The sequence below is a fragment of the Manis pentadactyla genome, chromosome 3 (genome assembly GCF_030020395.1).
Source record: "Manis pentadactyla isolate mManPen7 chromosome 3, mManPen7.hap1, whole genome shotgun sequence".
NCBI classification, from domain to species: domain Eukaryota; kingdom Metazoa; phylum Chordata; class Mammalia; order Pholidota; family Manidae; genus Manis; species Manis pentadactyla.
Genome location: NC_080021.1, coordinates 187,610,323 through 187,627,582, shown reverse-complemented (window position 1 = coordinate 187,627,582; position 17,260 = coordinate 187,610,323). Strand labels below are relative to the sequence as shown.

The window sequence follows — 17,260 nt, the reverse complement described above, 5'->3', positions numbered from 1 at the left end:
TCAATGATACGCCCACCAATAACATAAGAGGGGGCCTCATCACCTATTCTAATCACTGAATATATAATATTTTAAATTTACAGGCTGTAAATTTCAGATATCTAGCTCACAGCATTTTTGTGTCACATACGTGAAAGGACCTCCCACATTGCCTGGTATATTGTCAGCATTCCAGATTTATTTTACTGCCCAATCTGGCAGTGAAACACGTGTAAAGACTATATGATGTCAGGTGATCCTAATGAACAGAATTTACCATCAGATTTCATTGAAGCCTTAAAAGAAATAAACCCAAAAGGCAACATTTCCAACCTATAACGTCTGGAGGAATGGATCAGCTGTAATGACATTTGGGTGTTAAGTTCTGAAGAAGTGGGGTGTTCCATTTTTAAAATAGTTTCCTCCTCCCCTAGCCCCAAAAGAACCCAGCTGAGTTCCCCAGCCTGCCTTTGTCTCTGGAGTCACGCAGAGCTCCCGGCCAGCTCCCGCCGAGAAGGTCCCGTATGGGTTTTCTTCTCTCTTCTTCACAGTAGAAAGGAGTGCTTCTCTTCGCTTGCCCCAAGGCCGAGTGCCCTAGAAGGCTCTCCAACGAGATCCCAAGGACGCGGGCTCTCCACCTGAGTATGCACCTGGGAGTCCGGAACCCGCCCCGGAGCTTGCTCTTTCTGACAGTGTTCCACATAAGTCTGCAACCCTTCCACGTTGGCTCAGGCTTATTTGACTTGCGACACGGACCTCGGAGCTGTCCGCCACTGTTCAGGCTCCAGCTTAGGGGACAACGTCACCAGGACTGGACGAGAGGCAGCGTCAGACCGAACTGCTGTCAGATAGATGTCACTTTTGGTTCGCGTTTGTAGTCTGGGTTTGGGCTTAATTCAACCTAAAGAGCGTCATGGAATTTCATTTTCCAAAGTCATCGAGGCAGGAGCCCAACCTCCAACCCAGTACCTGTGCAGGTCGGGTGAGAGGAACTCGCTTAGGAGAGGAGGCCAGGGTCGGGTAAGGGAGTGTCACCTAGGGGCTCGCCCAACTCGGGCCGACCTCCGGAAGTCGCGCCTGTGATTGGTAGAATTAGGCGGAAAACCCGCTTGACAGAACCACAACAGGTCTTGATTGGCTGCAGCACACAGCCTCTTTTGTATAGTCCAAATCTAGAGCCGCTTAGTGATAAATCCCGCCTTAAAAGGCGTTTGATAACACATTTATGTGCTGTAAGGAAAACGGTGATTGGCCACAGGGCTCACGGATTCGGTCGGTAGTAAACACAGCGAGGCTCCTGGGCCGTGGATTGGCCATCGTTACGGGGCCGAGTGAATTCCTCCCCATTCGGCGCGCCGGCTGGCTGCATTTCTGCCCCGGCCCCGCGCCGCCCTTTTCGATTGGTTGCAGCTCGGCCTACGGGGCGAAGGAATGGAGTGAAGGAGACACTGTCGCGTTGCGTCACTTCCGTTTACTGTCGGCCGCCGCCGCGGTGTTTCCAGAGTGAGGCGGTGAACGGACTGCAGGAGCTGAGGGACGAGAGGAGGGGTGGGCGGAAGAGGGAGGAAATCCCATCACCGAGACGCCAGCCTGGACGTTCCCGCCTCCTCCGACGCCGTCGGGTCGGATCGGAGAAGGGTCACCGCCTCCTCCAGCGAGAAGGGGGGCGGAGCCCGGCTCAGGTGAGGCGACCCTGTCAGCGCGAGCGGTGGTGGCGCGCGCGGGCGCGCTCACGTGGAGACGGTTGAGCTCCAGTGGCTGGGCCGGCGACGCGAGTAGGGTCGCGTTCGGGCGTTGGGGCGCGCGCAGACGCGTGCCGGGGCTCCCCAGACTTCCCTGCCTGTCTTTCTGAGCGGGTATTGTTACCTTTCCGAACGGAGGGGCCAAGCGGGAGGGAGGCGGGTTCTTCTGCGCAGGCGTCCCTCGTGTCCCGACGCCAGGCTGTCTGCCTGCCCGCCCGGTGGGGCGGGGGCTCTTGCCCCCTAGGAGCTTCGGGCTGAAGACGTTGGTTACTGGGATAGGGTGGGAAAGGCTTAGGACCAACAGCCTGGCGAGGTGAATAGAGGATCTGCCGCCTTGCGGGATGGGGTCAGGTGGCTCCCTTGCTCCCAGCCTGGGTCTCTGAGCGACGAGGTTTCGTTGCACAAGAGCAAGGCCAGGGCGATCTGGAATCGGTAACCGGCAGCCGACCTTGGAGGGATGAAGCCAGTGTTTTGGAACGCCCCAACTTGGTATCAGAGGTCTAAAGTGTTTATGGGATTTATTGAGTGCCCTCTACTTCCAGGCTTCGTACTAGGAGCTGTGGGGCTTGCGGTGGAGGACAGATTTGCACATAAACACAAACGTCAGGCAGTGGATTAAGCGGAGTTGAAAGGGTTTTTTTTCTCTTCCAAAAGCGATCATTTGTTAAGTCAGTCTGCATTCTGGCATAGTGGAGGGTACTGTAGAAACTAATTTCTGAATAGAAGACATATCACAAATATTTAATTTGAAGGAAAATGTTGACGTAAAGGCACAGTAAAATCTTGATTAGTAACTGGTATGCTTGGGTACTGGTTAAATTGAGTGAATAGAAGTAAGAAACCCTTCACCTTCAAGAACTGAAGCAAATTTTTTCCAAAATATGTTCATATACTTTCCAGTTGTAAGTGGAAGATACTACATACATTGGGGTCTTTCTTCAGAGGTTTACGAGAATGTTGTGCCTTAGTCATTGTTGGTGATTTGTTATCCTTGCATGGGCTGTTGTGCCATAGATCATTTTAAAAGGTGGGCTGGCTGCCTCATCTTTTCTGGAGAACTTGCTTTTTTCATTTGCTACAATTTTGAGATTTCAGTGGTTGGCTATAAGCTAAAAGAGCAGAGGTGAGGGAAAGAGACCAGGTGGAGAGAGAGAAAAGAATTTTGAGAGAAAAGCCCCAAATCAGCGGAAGGCCTTCCCCTGTTGCTTTTAACCTCCTTTGGAAATCCCAGCAAATTTGGGAAGATTGACTGGCTTGGCCACTGAAGCAGCTTGGTGACCTGCCAGGTAAGATGAACTGGTTGGGGACCTGGTTCCGGGCCCTTTCGGTTTGGTAAATGAACCAGGACTTTTTAAAGAGTCTGAAGTCAGCTTGTTTTCTGATTTGCCTTTTTTCTCCTAAAATCTGTGTTAAAACGTGTTAGTGTTAGCCGGGGATACTGGCAAACTGTATTCTGCTTAACTGAGGTATCTCTAGGAAAATTCTGAAAGTGACAAGATTTTGTAGAAAAATATGTTAGAGTGGGGTGTTTTCCTAAATATAGAGAGGTCAGTGCTCTCAAAAGGGGCCTTGTCAGAGAAGGCTATCTCAGAGATTGAAGTCATTTTAAAGAATCACTTGGATACAAAAATGCATGTAAATATTTTAGTATTTAAAGTATTTAACATGATTTATATTGGAGTTTTCTAGTGTGGGTAAGACAAAAATATCTTTTGTAATGATACACAAGCTTGCTGTAGTGTTGACACTGAATCTTGAACCTGCCTCAGTTTCTCTGTGGAATGGGAAAAGAAAAACTCAAGGTATTGACTCCACCTTCACAGTTCAATTTAATGTAAATTTGTTGTAAAAATATGTTTCCCTTCTGTCAGTGGTAAACATAATTTCTTTTTACTGCACTTAACATTTCTTAAATATGGATGTTATCTAATAGTCAAATTTTGTTAGTGTGGTAGGTGGGATGGAATGTAACACTACACCGCACCTTTTGTCTAAGTTTGCATATGCTAAAGGACCAGCTGTTTTTTGACTGAACTTGCTCTTTCAGTTTTCACCATTTTCATTACTGAACAGTGGCTTTTAATCTCAAGATTCAATTTTGGGGGATGCCTTTCATTTGTTCAGTTACACATACATTTGCTAAAAGCTTTATCTGACAGCTCAGACAGATTAGGAATTGTGTTGGAGTACTGACTTTATTGTAAAATAGGCATAGATTACTGTCTTAGTATTCAAGATTTTATCTGTAGATAATCTTCCTTGTGATCTTCTAACCTATTTGAACAATATGTTTAAAGTTCCAATATTTCCTTGATTCTAAAGGATATTTTGCTCACCTTTTAAAGACAGAATGCCGTAAGTGTAAAGCAGCATAAGTGGCGTCTTTTTCTTCTAATGTTGCATGAAATAATGTTTTATTTTTATAATTAGTGGCATCTTAGTGTTAATGAAATTTAAAGACTTCTACCCAATTAATTCTCTGTAATTGTAAGCACTTAATTTTCCAAATTTGCTTTGTACTCTGGAGAAAGTTTGTTATTGAAAGAAGTCCTCTTGGAAGTGATATACAAATAGAAATTAACAAAGGGTTCTGTTTCTTTTACAAACTTTAAATAATGATTGAGTGCTAGGTCAGCTTTTTGGAAATTATATATAGTCTGCTACTTTGTGTACTTGATAACAGTTTTACAAATGCTTTATTTCCAGCTTCTTATGTTTAAAATGATTAGGGTGGATTACTCTCCCTTCAGTCCAGCACATGATATTGTTACCTTGGTGTAAATGATTTTTGGTCCATCTTAGTCAATTATAATTTAAAATCCACTCAGCTATATTCCTCTAAAAATGCAAGACCTTCCGTATTTTAGTCTTTCTGTTATAGTCTCCACTGCAAAGCAGATTTGAGGAAGGGGGGAGGAAAACCAACTATTTTGGGGTTGTGAGAAGAACTCACACGTTACAAAAATCTAAACACATTTCGTAACATACATTGTATTCTTTATTTTGAGGACTTCAAAAGCAACTCAGCAAAAGTATGTCACTTGCTAAACTATTGATTAGGAAGGAATACACTGCTTTGAAAGCAAACTAGATGTAAGAAATGAATACAATCCATTTTTCATCTTCTCTACTGGAAAGCACCATCAATAACAGTGTCTCCAATGCTTTGTCATGGCTTTCTTCTTGATAAAAGTTTAGGCTTTTTTCATTAAGAAATGTTTCTTGATCTGTCATTGGTAAAAGGCAATGAAAACTATTTTTATAATTGCTGAAAAGATGTGTGGTGGGGGCAACTGGGATGGGTAGCAGGCTACATTTTCTAAATGATAGAGGAAAACTATCTTTAGACTTACTAAACAGATGTTAAAATAGATACAGTCTTAGATTTATAAGCAGCTAAAACAAGCCATTGATTGTTGGTTTCTATGGGTTTTTGGATACCTTTGTGAAGCTTGTATGGTCTTTAGTTTGTTAACTGGGTATGGATGTTCTTTAATCTAGATAACCAGCTAGCTGGCTACTCATTTTGTTTTAGGAAAATGTAGTACCCAAGAAGGGAAATTTCTAGGCCAATTACAGTGCAAGTGTAAAATTTTAAACAGAACAAAGCAGTGAAATTTGTTGAAATTATTTTGAAGCTTAAAAGTAGTATTTTCAGATTCTGTCATTTAACTTGACTGTGTTGGATATGCCCACCTTTCAGACAGACAGCACACTGCTGGTGGGCCACCACCCTGACTGACTACCTCCCTGACAGGAGAGGGTGGACCAAGATTTTCCCATTATAGTAGGTTACTCGGCTGCCAGGAATGTATTCTCTCACCCTTCCCTGCTCTCCAAAACCCTAAACTCTGATTCTTTGGCATAGTCTCATGAAAGGCAGGGTTGAGGAAGAGTAAGTGGGAAGAGAAAGCAAACTTTATCCTTCATTGCCCTCACCTTCCAAACCAGCTCTGTTGGTAGTGGTCAGGGCTTGGCAATGGGGTCTGTGGGGGTGGCATGTGACCCTGGCAGGATTTGAGGAAGAGGAGAAAAGCCCCTCCTGCACCCTCTTCCAGAATCCTTGTACTCTTTTCACTCCTTACCTATTCTTTTACACAACTGTTTTTTCACTCTCACCTCTCATCCTTGACTCTGACCCTGCTTCTCAGCTTCATTCCCTTAGTCCCTCCAATCTCCAAATCCTTATTCCTAGTCTTTGCTCACACTCAGAACTACATGCTGTCTCTTCTCTGAGTATCCTGTCATCTTCCGTCTGGCTCACGTCTTCCTGGGGACTCTGACCTCTCCCCACCTTTACCTCTGTCTCCAATGTATTTTATATCTGAGTTTATCCAAATCCAAACCATTGCTTAGCTCTGTTGTCAGTGCCACCATGAAGCTGGAAATAACCTTTGCCTTCTCTGAGCTGAGTACACTTCATCTCTGAGGTGGCACTTAACGCTTTCTACTTTTTAATATGGTTACTTGTGTATGTCTTGTTTTCACTAAGCACCTGTGACAGTTAAGACTATGCTCTCCAAATCTCTCTTCCACAGCACTTAACCTTGAATGAAGTAAGCACAACCTTGAATGAAGTAAGCACTTAAAAACATCAGATGAATGAATTTGGGTACCAAATACACAGTGATCTCTAGGGCTATAACAGCCCCTCCAGGACATGGCTCCAAGCTGCTGGGCCTGTCTTCTCCCTTAGTGGGTCAGCTGCCTCTTTTTGGAGCTGTCAACATGTAGCCCCTTTTGCCCTCATTGTAGAATTGCTGTTGCTCATCTTCAGTCAGTTGGGAAATTAGAAAAACTTGAGTTTTGTTTAAAACAAAAGACTGTGAGGGTGTAAGGGACTTTCCTATGAGGAAATCTTTTGAGACATGGGCTTTGATCTTTATTTTGCATATTGTGAGACTTTTTCTTTCTGGTTTTCGGATGATTTTAGAGACAGTTGGGAGTTTCAGAAAAATGACCATTGGTTAATATGGTGTTATATTTCATCTGTATACAGTCAGGAGTTCATTCAACAAATCATTTACTGAGCTGTCTATCAAACACTTTGGGAGAGAAAGAAAAAATCCTTGCCCTCAACAAGCTGTTTAGTAGGAAAAGCATTTTGAGTTTGCACTGGGAAAATAAGTCAGGTACTAATACCTATTCTCATTCAGATAGAGATAAGAAGTTCTATGTCAGCTAATCCCCAGGAATTTTGACCTGGAAAACAAGGCAGCAGAGCAGGATGAGTTGGAGGATAGGTTTAGATGGGCTTCTGGCACTAGCCTGGCTTCCCCTGTCATGATCACTCTTAGTCACTGGTGGGTTCTCTTTTCAGTAGACCCAATCTGTCCAGTTTCCGAGCCAGCCCTGACCAAGCCGAAACACAGTTTAAAATTAGACATGCTCTAAGACCTGGTATCTGGGGCCATCCTTGGGCCTGTGTGCCCACCTAGTCCCAGCTTTTCCTTGCTCCCACTTTGTTGGTCCAGTCGGAACAAAGGATGAATATTGCAGGACTCCAGAACTGGGAGCCCTGTCAAAAATCCTAGCCTGCTTGACTGGCACCTTGTCCAATTTTGTTCTCTTATATTTATTTTTATCTATATTGTCTCCACAAGTGGAGGAGAATTCTGTTAGGGAGATTGAATGTTAAGCAGCTTTTAGGGGACAGCTTTGCAGGTCCTGCTGGCACGTGGGCAGTGAATAACTTGATATGGTGTTGATGTTTGGGCATGGGGTGTACTTCTCTTTATGAACTAAGTATATTATTAGAAAGCATGTGGGTAAGTCAGTATGTAAGTCAAATAGTTTGAAATGTGCAATTAACTGGCTTGTTCTTCTAGAAAACTATTTTTTTATTAGTCTAAGTAAAGCGTTATTAAGTAAATCCTGTTGAGAAAACAGTCAGCTCTTGGTTATTCATGTTAATGTAATAATAGTTGTATAAGTGTACTTTCTTAATTATATTTAGTTTAGAAATTATGAAAAACATTCCTGCAGATAACAGATATTGTAGTGTATACTTGCTTTGGGTCAGAAAGTTACAAATTGGTAGATTACTTACCAGTATCTTCTCCAGCTATCCAGTCTGGTATTGTCACATCTTGACATTTTTTAGAGATCTGAAGCTCTTTTCTTTGTTTTGAAAACTTTCAACAGGCAGCTTTTGGTAAAACACGTATCTTCTCAACATGAATTCTCTTAGTGCTTTTACACTGGTCTTTTGAGCTTGCTAGAGTTGCCTGAGTTTTGAATAACCATAATCTTGATTAATGATTCCCTTTCATCAGAGCTGAGAGTAACATATATCTCCCAAAGTAACTGAGTTTTTTAAATACTCATCTAGATTTAAAAAGGTTTGAGATAATGTTATTTAGGTTTTCTGAGGTTATAATTTGAACCTCATGGTAAACTATGTGACAGAGATCCAGCATAAATCAGGTTAAGGTTAAAGGGGAATTCATTGGCTCATGAAGTAGGGTGATACTAACAGCTGGAGCCCAGGGCCTTGATGTCATCAGGACATTGTCTTTGGTACTGCTTTTTTTCTGTACTGGCTTCATTCTCAGATAGGCAACAAAGGCTACCATCAGCTAGACTTTTATCTGTGTCCTAGCTTGCAGGCTGAGTGAAGAGAATCCCAGGGCAGACTCTAATCAGCATGGCTTGGGTCACATACCCATCTCTGAAACAATCACTGTAATCAAGGGGACTGGGCAAATTGGCCAGACGTCCCTGGATTATCTGTCCATTTCTGGAACTCAGAGGTTTGGGGCAGTCTGATTTGTACCACATGGACCTAAGAATGGGTGAAAAGTGATTTCCCCCAAAGACATACTGTGTTCTGTAAGGCCAGGGCATCAGAGAAGTGGTTGAAGCTGGTGTGACATCCATGTTGCCTGCTCCTTGCAGTAATTCTTGTGAAGTGCCATACTGTGAATTTGGAGATCTGCAAAGATCTCAGGGTGTATACCTTAAGAATGTCAAGGACCTGCCATGTTTTAAAACTGCATTTTATAAAAGTTAATATGTGCTTATACTTGTATTTTAAAAGCCACATAGTTCCTTACAAGGCTGAGCTAAAAAACAGTGGTCCCCTGTCCCATCCTTTTCCCCTCCAAATTCCCACTCCTCAGAGGAGCCACTTGTTTTCAGTTGTTTCTGTTGCTTCATCTGCCACTGACTTCTGACCTTCTAAATAACGTGCTTATATTACTGTTTTTCAAGATAGTATTTCAGACAGTATTTCTTAACAAGGAAGGCAAGGATTTAACTTTCTTATATCACTTGTCTTCTGCTCCCTGCCCCCCCCATTCAAACTGGCCTTTCCTCCCCTTTCCCTCCAGTATCTCAAATTTAGTTAAGTTTTAGCACTGACTATGTAAATATCATCCATAAACAAACCACATAGTGTGCTGCAACTAAACCACCATTTATTTTTCCTGGAGTTAATAATTGCCTCATTTAAAATTTTTCTTGTTTTTCAATGACCTATCTTCCTACTATTAAATTCTTAGCACTCTCAACTGTATATCATGTGATCTGTCCATTCCTTTTTTCTTTTCTTTTTTCTTTCCCCTTGGGAAACTCCTAGGAGTCCTCCATCTTCCTACTCCAGTCTGAACTGGTTGCCGTGCTGCCTACCTGTCAAACTGAGTTTCATCATCTTTAAAATTCCCTTTTCTTGGTTTATTCCAGACACTGGTTCTTTAAGCACAACCTTTAATAGTGTCCTGAGAAAGGATATGTATGAGGTAAACAAACCTTTGGGATCTTGCTTGTCAGAAAATGCCTTAGTCGACCCTTATAATTGTTTGACTGGATATGGTCTAAGTAGGAAATAATGGAGATTTTTTAATGAATTGGAGAATTTTGAAGCTTTCAATGTCTAATGCAGTGATATTCCTGATTCTTTGTAACCTAGCACCTCTACCCCCCTCCTCAAAATTTTCAGGATCTTTATCCCAGGTGTTCTAAGATGTCATTGTACTGAGCCTGGAGTGGGAATTTGCTCATTCCCATTGCTGAGCACTTGGTGGACCTTTTAGTCTGAATAAGCAAAATCTTCAATTCGGGGAATTCTTCTTACATTTCTTTTATCATTTCCCCCATTTTCTGTCTTTTCTCTTTGTGCAGTCAGATTTGGACCTAATTAATTTTTTGTCTTACTCATTCACTTTTTTTTCTCCTTTATCTGTGAAATTTCCTCAACCATTATCTTCTAAACTTTCATAGTAACTTAAACTTCTTTTTTGCTATTTTAAGTTGTCGATAGTATTCTTGTTCCCTGAATACTCTTTTTAAAAATTATTAAATATCTTTTCTTCTTGTTTCATGGATATGGTATCTTACCTCTCTGAGGATGTTAATTATAGGTGTTTTTTGCCTCTTGGTTTTCTTTTCCCTGTACTGTTTCCATTTCTTCCAGATACCTTTTTTGTTTGTTTGTTTAAGGCTTTTGTTTTTCATGTTAGAGGTTTTTTTCCCTCCCTCTAGTTTGTGATGCTCCTTAACTGTTCATATTTAAGAGTGAAGCACTAACTGTTTGGATGCTGAGCGGATCGTGGGCCTTGAGGACTAGTGAGGTTCACCATTGGGAAACTAGATGGGGACCTGTGTTCTGTTGTAGGGACTCCAACAAATGGGCTTGGCTGCTAGCCTTCCAGTTGGTGGGTAGGGCTGGAGGAGTCTCACGTTCTGTGTGCAGACTGACTGACAGCTCCAGTTCTCAGTGTAGCAGTTTGTTCCAGCCTCAGGTGCTGACGCAGTGTCCGGAGGACAGAGCTGCTGTGGTTCAGCTTGCCCAGTTGTGCTGGAGACTGCAGGCCCCTCCCACAGAAGCCTTCTGCACGTCTTCCCCCTGCCTCAGCACTGGTAACACCTCGCTGTAGTTGAGTGTTTATTAGTCTGTCCCCCTGTGCACAGGCACTGGATTTGTCTTTAGGGCCAGGCACTTCAGATACTCAATCTGCATGTGTTGATAGGCTGAGATTTAGCCATTAGATTCTGCCTCACTGCATTCCAGAAGACAAGAGGCTCCTTCTCTGGAGAGAATAAAACAGGGTTTTTAAAACTCTGTGGCTCCTTCAGCTTCTATGGAGTCTGTGGGCAGAGGGCAATAACCCTTTGGGGTTATTGACCCTCTTGTCTAATCATATAATGGGAGTCTGTCATGAGCACCAGTCAAGGACAGAGACTATGAATCAGTAATCATGTAGTTCCTGGGAAGAGTAGCAGTTTCTTAGGAGAGAATAAACAAGTTCTTGCTTCCAATCAGTCCAGGAGATGAAAATGTGCAGGTGTTTAATGGTTCCGAGCTAAGCACCACAAAGTGATCTGCCCACAGGCCATGTAGACTTTTGTTTTTTTTCCCTTTAACATTAATGAAAATTTTCAAATACACAAAATAAACTTTTGAAGCAAATCCCAGACATCATTTCATTTCATCTGTAAATGTCTCATTAACACTTTAAAATAAATCAGATGTCATTATCACACCCAAGGAAAAAATAACAGTAATTATTTAATGTCATCAAAGATGTGATATTTTAATCAGTGTTTAGTTTTATGGATGCTGAACAAAAGAGTTTGAGGCTTATTCATCTCGTTTTTCTTTCCCCATTTTTTTTTTGAGGTATAATTTACTGAGCTGTATTGAGGTATAACGTACATACCATAAAAATCCTTGTTTTAAGTGTACAGTTCCGATCATTTTAGAAAACTTACGAGCTGTGCATTCATCACCACAATCCACTTTTAGGACATTTTCATCCCCCAGAGGGTCCCTATTCCCATTTGCAGTCGTTCCGTGATCACACCCCTAGCCCCTAGTAACCACTAAACTGCTTGGTCTCTACAGATTTACCTTTTCTGTGCTTCAGGCATGGCATGTCCATTACGTTATTTTTTAGTGAATAAACTTCAAGCAAGTCCTCCTGTCTTGGTGTCACTTTCACTCCACTTCCCCTGCACCTGAGCCTTTGGGTAATTGGGTGGGTGGGGGTTGTAATTAAGTCAGGTTGCTTTATCCACTGTCATTTTGGGATTTAGCTTCCAGGGTATGCTAAGTCAGTTAAAGTTTATCACCTGCTCATCTGCTTCCAAAATGCTATTGATATTTCTTTCCCATTCTTTTTTTTACTGTGGGTTTATATACCTTTAAACCAAAAAACTTCAGTGTCTTTTTAATGGGGCCTCAGGAATGAATGGGGGATAAACACATTTGCTACCATCTATAATTGGAAATCTTCCACACTAATAGTGATTTGCCCTTTTTACTTTTTGAAGGTTGCTAAAAGACTGTTTGGGATTTCTTGGAGCTTATTCATTGTCCTTAGGGAAGGCAGAACTCATAACTCCTATGTGGTAGATATTCTATCACCCACACGTTGGTCTTTTCTAACAGGCCTGAAGTGTTCAAAGTAGGTCACAGGAAGAGCAGAGGGGAGCCAGTAAAGAGCCAGTAGCTTATCTCACATGTGCATGCTTCCAGGGCTGTTAGCTGAGTCAGCATTTGCTCCTTATTTAACAGGTTTTTAGTCTGTATGTGCATCATCAAAAACATCACAATCCTTAGAGGTCCAAGTGTGGCCATCTATGCCTCTCTTCATCATACCTTCTGTGCTCTGACTTTGACTTGCACTTTTCTAAGTCTTATACTTCGTTTTTCCCATAGGATCATGGATTTTCCTGGACACTTTGAACAGATCTTCCAGCAGCTGAACTACCAGAGACTTCATGGCCAACTCTGTGATTGTGTCATTGTAGTGGGGAATAGACATTTTAAAGCCCACCGCTCCGTACTGGCAGCATGCAGCACGCATTTCCGAGCCCTTTTCTCAGTGGCAGAGGGAGATCAGACCATGAATATGATCCAGCTGGATAGCGAGGTAGTGACGGCGGAGGCCTTTGCAGCACTGATTGACATGATGTATACCTCCACCCTCATGCTGGGGGAGAGCAATGTTATGGATGTCTTATTGGCAGCTTCTCACTTGCATTTGAACTCTGTTGTGAAGGCCTGTAAGCATTACCTAACAACGAGGACACTGCCCCTGTCCCCCTCAAGTGAGCGCGTCCAGGAGCAGAGTGCCCGCATGCAGCGCTCCTTTATGCTGCAGCAGCTGGGACTCAGCATTGTGAGCTCGGCCCTCAATTCCAGCCAGAGTGGTGAAGAGCAGCCGGCCCCCATGAGCTCCGCGATGCGCAGTAACCTGGACCAGCGGACACCCTTCCCCATGAGACGCCTCCATAAGCGCAAGCAGTCTGCAGAGGAGCGGGCCAGACAGCGCCTCCGACCCACCATGGATGAGTCTGCCATTTCTGATGTTACGCCAGAGAACAGGCCGTCAGGGGTTCATCCTCGGGAGGAGTTCTTTTCACCAGATTCTCTGAAAATTGTGGATAACCCTAAGGCTGACGGGATTACTGACAACCAGGAAGACGGTGCCATCATGTTTGACCAGTCTTTTGGTGCTCAAGAAGACGCCCAGGTGCCCAGCCAGTCTGACAACAGCACCGGCAACATGGCCCAGTTGTCCATGGCCTCTCGTGCAACTCAGGTTGAGACTAGTTTTGAGCAGGAAGCTGCAACTGAGAAAAGTGGTTTTCAGTGTGAGAATCCGGAGGTTGGCCTTGGTGAGAAGGAGCACATGAGAGTGGTGGTTAAATCTGAGCCCCTGAGCTCTCCTGAGCCTCAAGATGAAGTTAGCGATGTGACCTCACAAGCAGAAGGCAGTGAATCTGTGGAAGTGGAAGGAGGTGTGGTCAGCGCTGAGAAGATAGACCTGAGCCCTGAAAGCAGTGATCGGAGTTTTTCAGACCCCCAGTCTAGCACTGACAGGGTAGGTGATATCCATATTCTGGAAGTCACAAATAACCTAGAACATAAATCTGCTTTTAGCATTTCAAATTTTCTTAATAAGAGCAGAGGTAGTAACTTCAGTGCAAATCAGAACAATGATGATAATATCCCAAACACCACTAGCGACTGCAGGTTGGATGGGGAGGCCCCGTATTTGTTGAGTCCAGAGGCTGGGCCTGCAGGCGGGCCCTCCTCAGCCCCAGGCACTCATGTGGAGAACCCATTCAGTGAGCCTGCAGACTCCCACTTCGTTAGGCCCATGCAGGACGTGATGGGCCTGCCGTGTGTGCAGACTTCAGGCTACCAAGGAGAACAGTTTGGAATGGATTTTTCCAGGGCTGGTTTGGGCCTCCACTCCTCCTTCTCTAGGGTCATGATGGGCTCCCCACGAGGAGGTGCCAGTAACTTCCCCTACTACCGCCGCATAGCTCCCAAAATGCCGGTTGTGACTTCTGTCAGGAGCTCACAGATCCCAGAAAACTCAGCCAGTTCTCAGCTGATGATGAATGCAGCCACATCCTCGTTTGAAAATAGCCATCCCTCGCAGCCTGGCCCTCCACAGCTAACCAGGGCATCTGCTGACGTCCTATCAAAGTGCAAGAAGGCCTTATCAGAGCACAACGTCTTGGTTGTAGAAGGTGCTCGCAAGTATGCTTGCAAAATTTGCTGCAAGACTTTTCTGACCTTGACAGATTGCAAGAAGCACATCCGTGTTCACACAGGTGAAAAGCCCTATGCCTGCCTGAAGTGTGGTAAGAGGTTCAGTCAGTCCAGCCACTTATATAAACACTCGAAGACTACCTGCCTGCGCTGGCAGAGCAGCAATCTTCCCAGCACTTTGCTCTAACCCCGGCCTCTTGAGATAACGCTGATGCCAACTGTAGGACCAAATCTATACTTTGGTTGGTGGCTAATGCCATGGGGTGTGAGGCTTCAGGCTGCCCCACGGCTCCTGCAAATTTTGGTGACTAATGAGTGGAGAATTAATACATGTAGCGCTTGTAATGCTGCATTTCTGCGTGAAATGCATGCTTTCAGAGGGATGTGATCCCTGAAACCAAGTTCTTCCTTAGGGTTGAGTAATGCAGTCAGAAAGTAGTTTGTAATTGATGTTTAAAGTAGCACATTTAAGAGTTAAAAATTAAAGTGCAAAAAAAATTTTTTAGCAATTTTTGTAAAACTCTGTGAGGCATTTTAATTAAATTTCCTTTATCTTCTGAAGGAAATATTATATACCTGTACAGTGATGCAGAACGCACTTACATGTAACCAGTGGCAAGTTTGTGCCTGTCTAAAAGGAAGTCCCTTGAGGACACGCCTGTCTGCCACAATGCTTTAAAGTGTATCATGCTAGTCCTAGGCCTCAGAAAGTACTGTATCTTATTTTTGTCTGATTTGCAGTGATAGACACTGCATTTTGATGGTGCTGACACTGGGTCCAGAGCAAGCATTGTCTGCACTATTAGGTGTACATACTTTTGAAAACATCACTGTTGGATAGATGTGGTAACAGTTGTTCTGGTTTTAAAACAGTTGTAAATGGGGTATGTCCTTGTAGGGGGTGACAAGTAAGGTATGGTTTCTGTATGTGCTCTTTTAGCAGTATTTAAACCACCTCGTATTACAGGTGTTACAGTTCCATGGTGGGAGTCAGAAAAGAGGTCGTGTTTGTCTTTGTTCTGCTGATGTGGAGTCCTGTTTTGTGGGATCTTTCCTGGCGTACTTACCCTTTGCGCCATCCAGACTTCAGGGGCCAGTCCAGCCTGACAACGTCTCGCCCAATGAGAAGCCCATTCTGTGCTTTGCTTCTTCACTCTTGTGCCCCATATGGCATTTTTCCCAGATCTAGCTTAAGTTTTCACTTACAAACCAAAAAGGAGGCCAGTCTCCCCGACCCCTCCACCATGGGTTTTATTAGTTATATACTTAAGTATTGATCCTGAACTTCTGTTGTCCCAACCTAATATTTAAACTGAATGTTTAAAATGGCTTGAAATCCAAACATAGCAGTATCCACAGATACTTTCCAGACTGTAAGAGAGTAGGGCAGCCCAGAGCATAGCAGTCCCCAGGTAGCATCTGAGACTGTTTGAGAAGATATTTGGGTCACTGCCCAGGGCCTGTCTGCTCAGCCGGGTCTGCCTCACTTGCTCAGCCCACCTTGCTCTCCTGACTGTGCCATCAGGTGGCATTTGTGTTAGGCTGAGCCCTGGCTCATGTGCTTCCAGGGTAACCCCACAGGTTAATGTGTCTCTATAGAGCTCATAAAGTCAGTTTAATTCATGCATGAACATGAGTTCATTTTTTGTACAGCTTTTCTAGAGACACCCTTGTGGCATAATTGAGAGAAATCCTTCAGTTTTTGTGTTTAGAAAGCTAAACTATGTGTAGTCTAAAACAAAAATCAGCATGTTTTCTTCTCTTAATCTAATGTGTGCAGTTACACATCTGTCTATAGATAAACTCATAATGTTCATAGTCAGGCTTAGCATCTCTATCAACTGATTCCCAGGGAGGAAGCCAAAAGGGCAATTTCTGATTCCTCTCCTTTCTAGCAAAAGTGGGAAACAGACTGTTGGAAGATAGGGATCACCTGTGAAGTTCAGTCCTCTGTGTGGCTAATTGTTAGCAGTCACGTTCTGACTTGATGTGAGGCGGCTGTACATCCACCCTGTACGTGATGTGGGGACCGACGTCTGGGGAGGAGATTAAACTTGGGAGGCAGGTGGGTCAATGTGGAGCACGAGAGAGGCCCTGCCTGGGCCCGGGGAGACCCTGCCTGGGCCCGGGGACATCTCCCTTTGTCTTGAGGAAGTACTGGGAGGCTGCCCCCTCCCATCCGCTCAGGCTTAAATGGACTTTGCTGGAGCCTCTCTCTGACACAGTGGCTGGAGCCCTGCCTCTCCACTGCTAGATGGAATCTAGAATCTCTCATCTACCTCTTAGTCAATCAATCAGTTTCTCCATGTGAGGAGCAAGCTTGCAGGCCAGTGTCCTCATACATGCTGTAGCACTTAAAAAATAATTCAGAAGTTCCCTGGAAAACCAGTCCCAGGGTCCTGTGATCTGTAGTTTCTACCTGAATTACAACTGGTATTGGATACCTAGATTTTGATTGGTTAGCCTTAATTATAGCCTGGCATAATCATTTCTAGTGATCAAATCATAAAGTTCTATCAGGGCACCCATGTCAGAGGTGCTATGCTGGTCAAAATCTGAAATTTTTTAATAAAGAATTTGTCACCTTCATGTGTCCAACTAAATATGCATTTTCTCCTCACTTAGGTTACTAAGATTGACACAAGAAAGGGAAATCATACTGCTTTCTCTGCTGACCCTGACCAGTACTTTTTTTAAACCAAGCCTCCTAGAAAATACTCTAATGCTGTCCATTAATAACAGTTATTGTTTGTAGCCCCTTCGGCTATCCCTGCACTCTGTCTTTTTGAGCCATAGACACGCATGAAGATTTGTTCTCATCCACCCAGGTTTACTCTCAGAAGGTCCGCGGAACCTTACACTTCCCGCTGCTCCCTTCCCTGCCTCCTGGGCCAGGAGGTCCACCTGCTGGTTTGGCTTGGCTGTGGGAGAGCTGGAACCTGATCCCGGCAGCAGGAGCATTGGCGATGCTGGCCTGGCCTAGGGAAGGAGGGAGTGAGGTGGTAATTAGACAGCATCTGCCAGGGGGTGG

The 17,260-nt window shown here is 44.0% G+C and overlaps 1 protein-coding gene across 4 annotated transcripts; it reads left to right on the top strand.

The window, feature by feature from the left end:
* The first annotated feature begins 1,413 nt into the window (after positions 1–1,413).
* Positions 1,414–16,816, top strand: ZBTB5 (zinc finger and BTB domain containing 5). Of its 4 annotated transcripts, none has more exons than XM_036888512.2 (2): positions 1,414–1,661; positions 12,382–16,816. In XM_036888512.2, exon 2 carries the CDS (start codon positions 12,386–12,388, stop codon positions 14,414–14,416), a length of 2,031 nt encoding a protein of 676 aa, XP_036744407.1. In that variant the 5' UTR covers positions 1,414–1,661; positions 12,382–12,385; the 3' UTR covers positions 14,417–16,816. The 4 variants fall into 4 exon arrangements, with proteins under 4 accessions (XP_036744407.1, XP_036744409.1, XP_036744410.1 ...); XM_036888514.2 differs by lacking the exon at positions 1,414–1,661 and adding an exon at positions 1,671–1,835; XM_036888515.2 differs by lacking the exon at positions 1,414–1,661 and adding an exon at positions 1,843–2,034.
* Positions 16,817–17,260: the final 444 nt, after the last annotated feature.

What these genes read in the sequence shown, in the direction of transcription:
- ZBTB5 (XM_036888512.2), top strand. Translation starts at nt 12,386, where the DNA reads ATGGATTTTCCTGGACACTTTGAACAGATCTTCCAGCAGCTGAACTAC.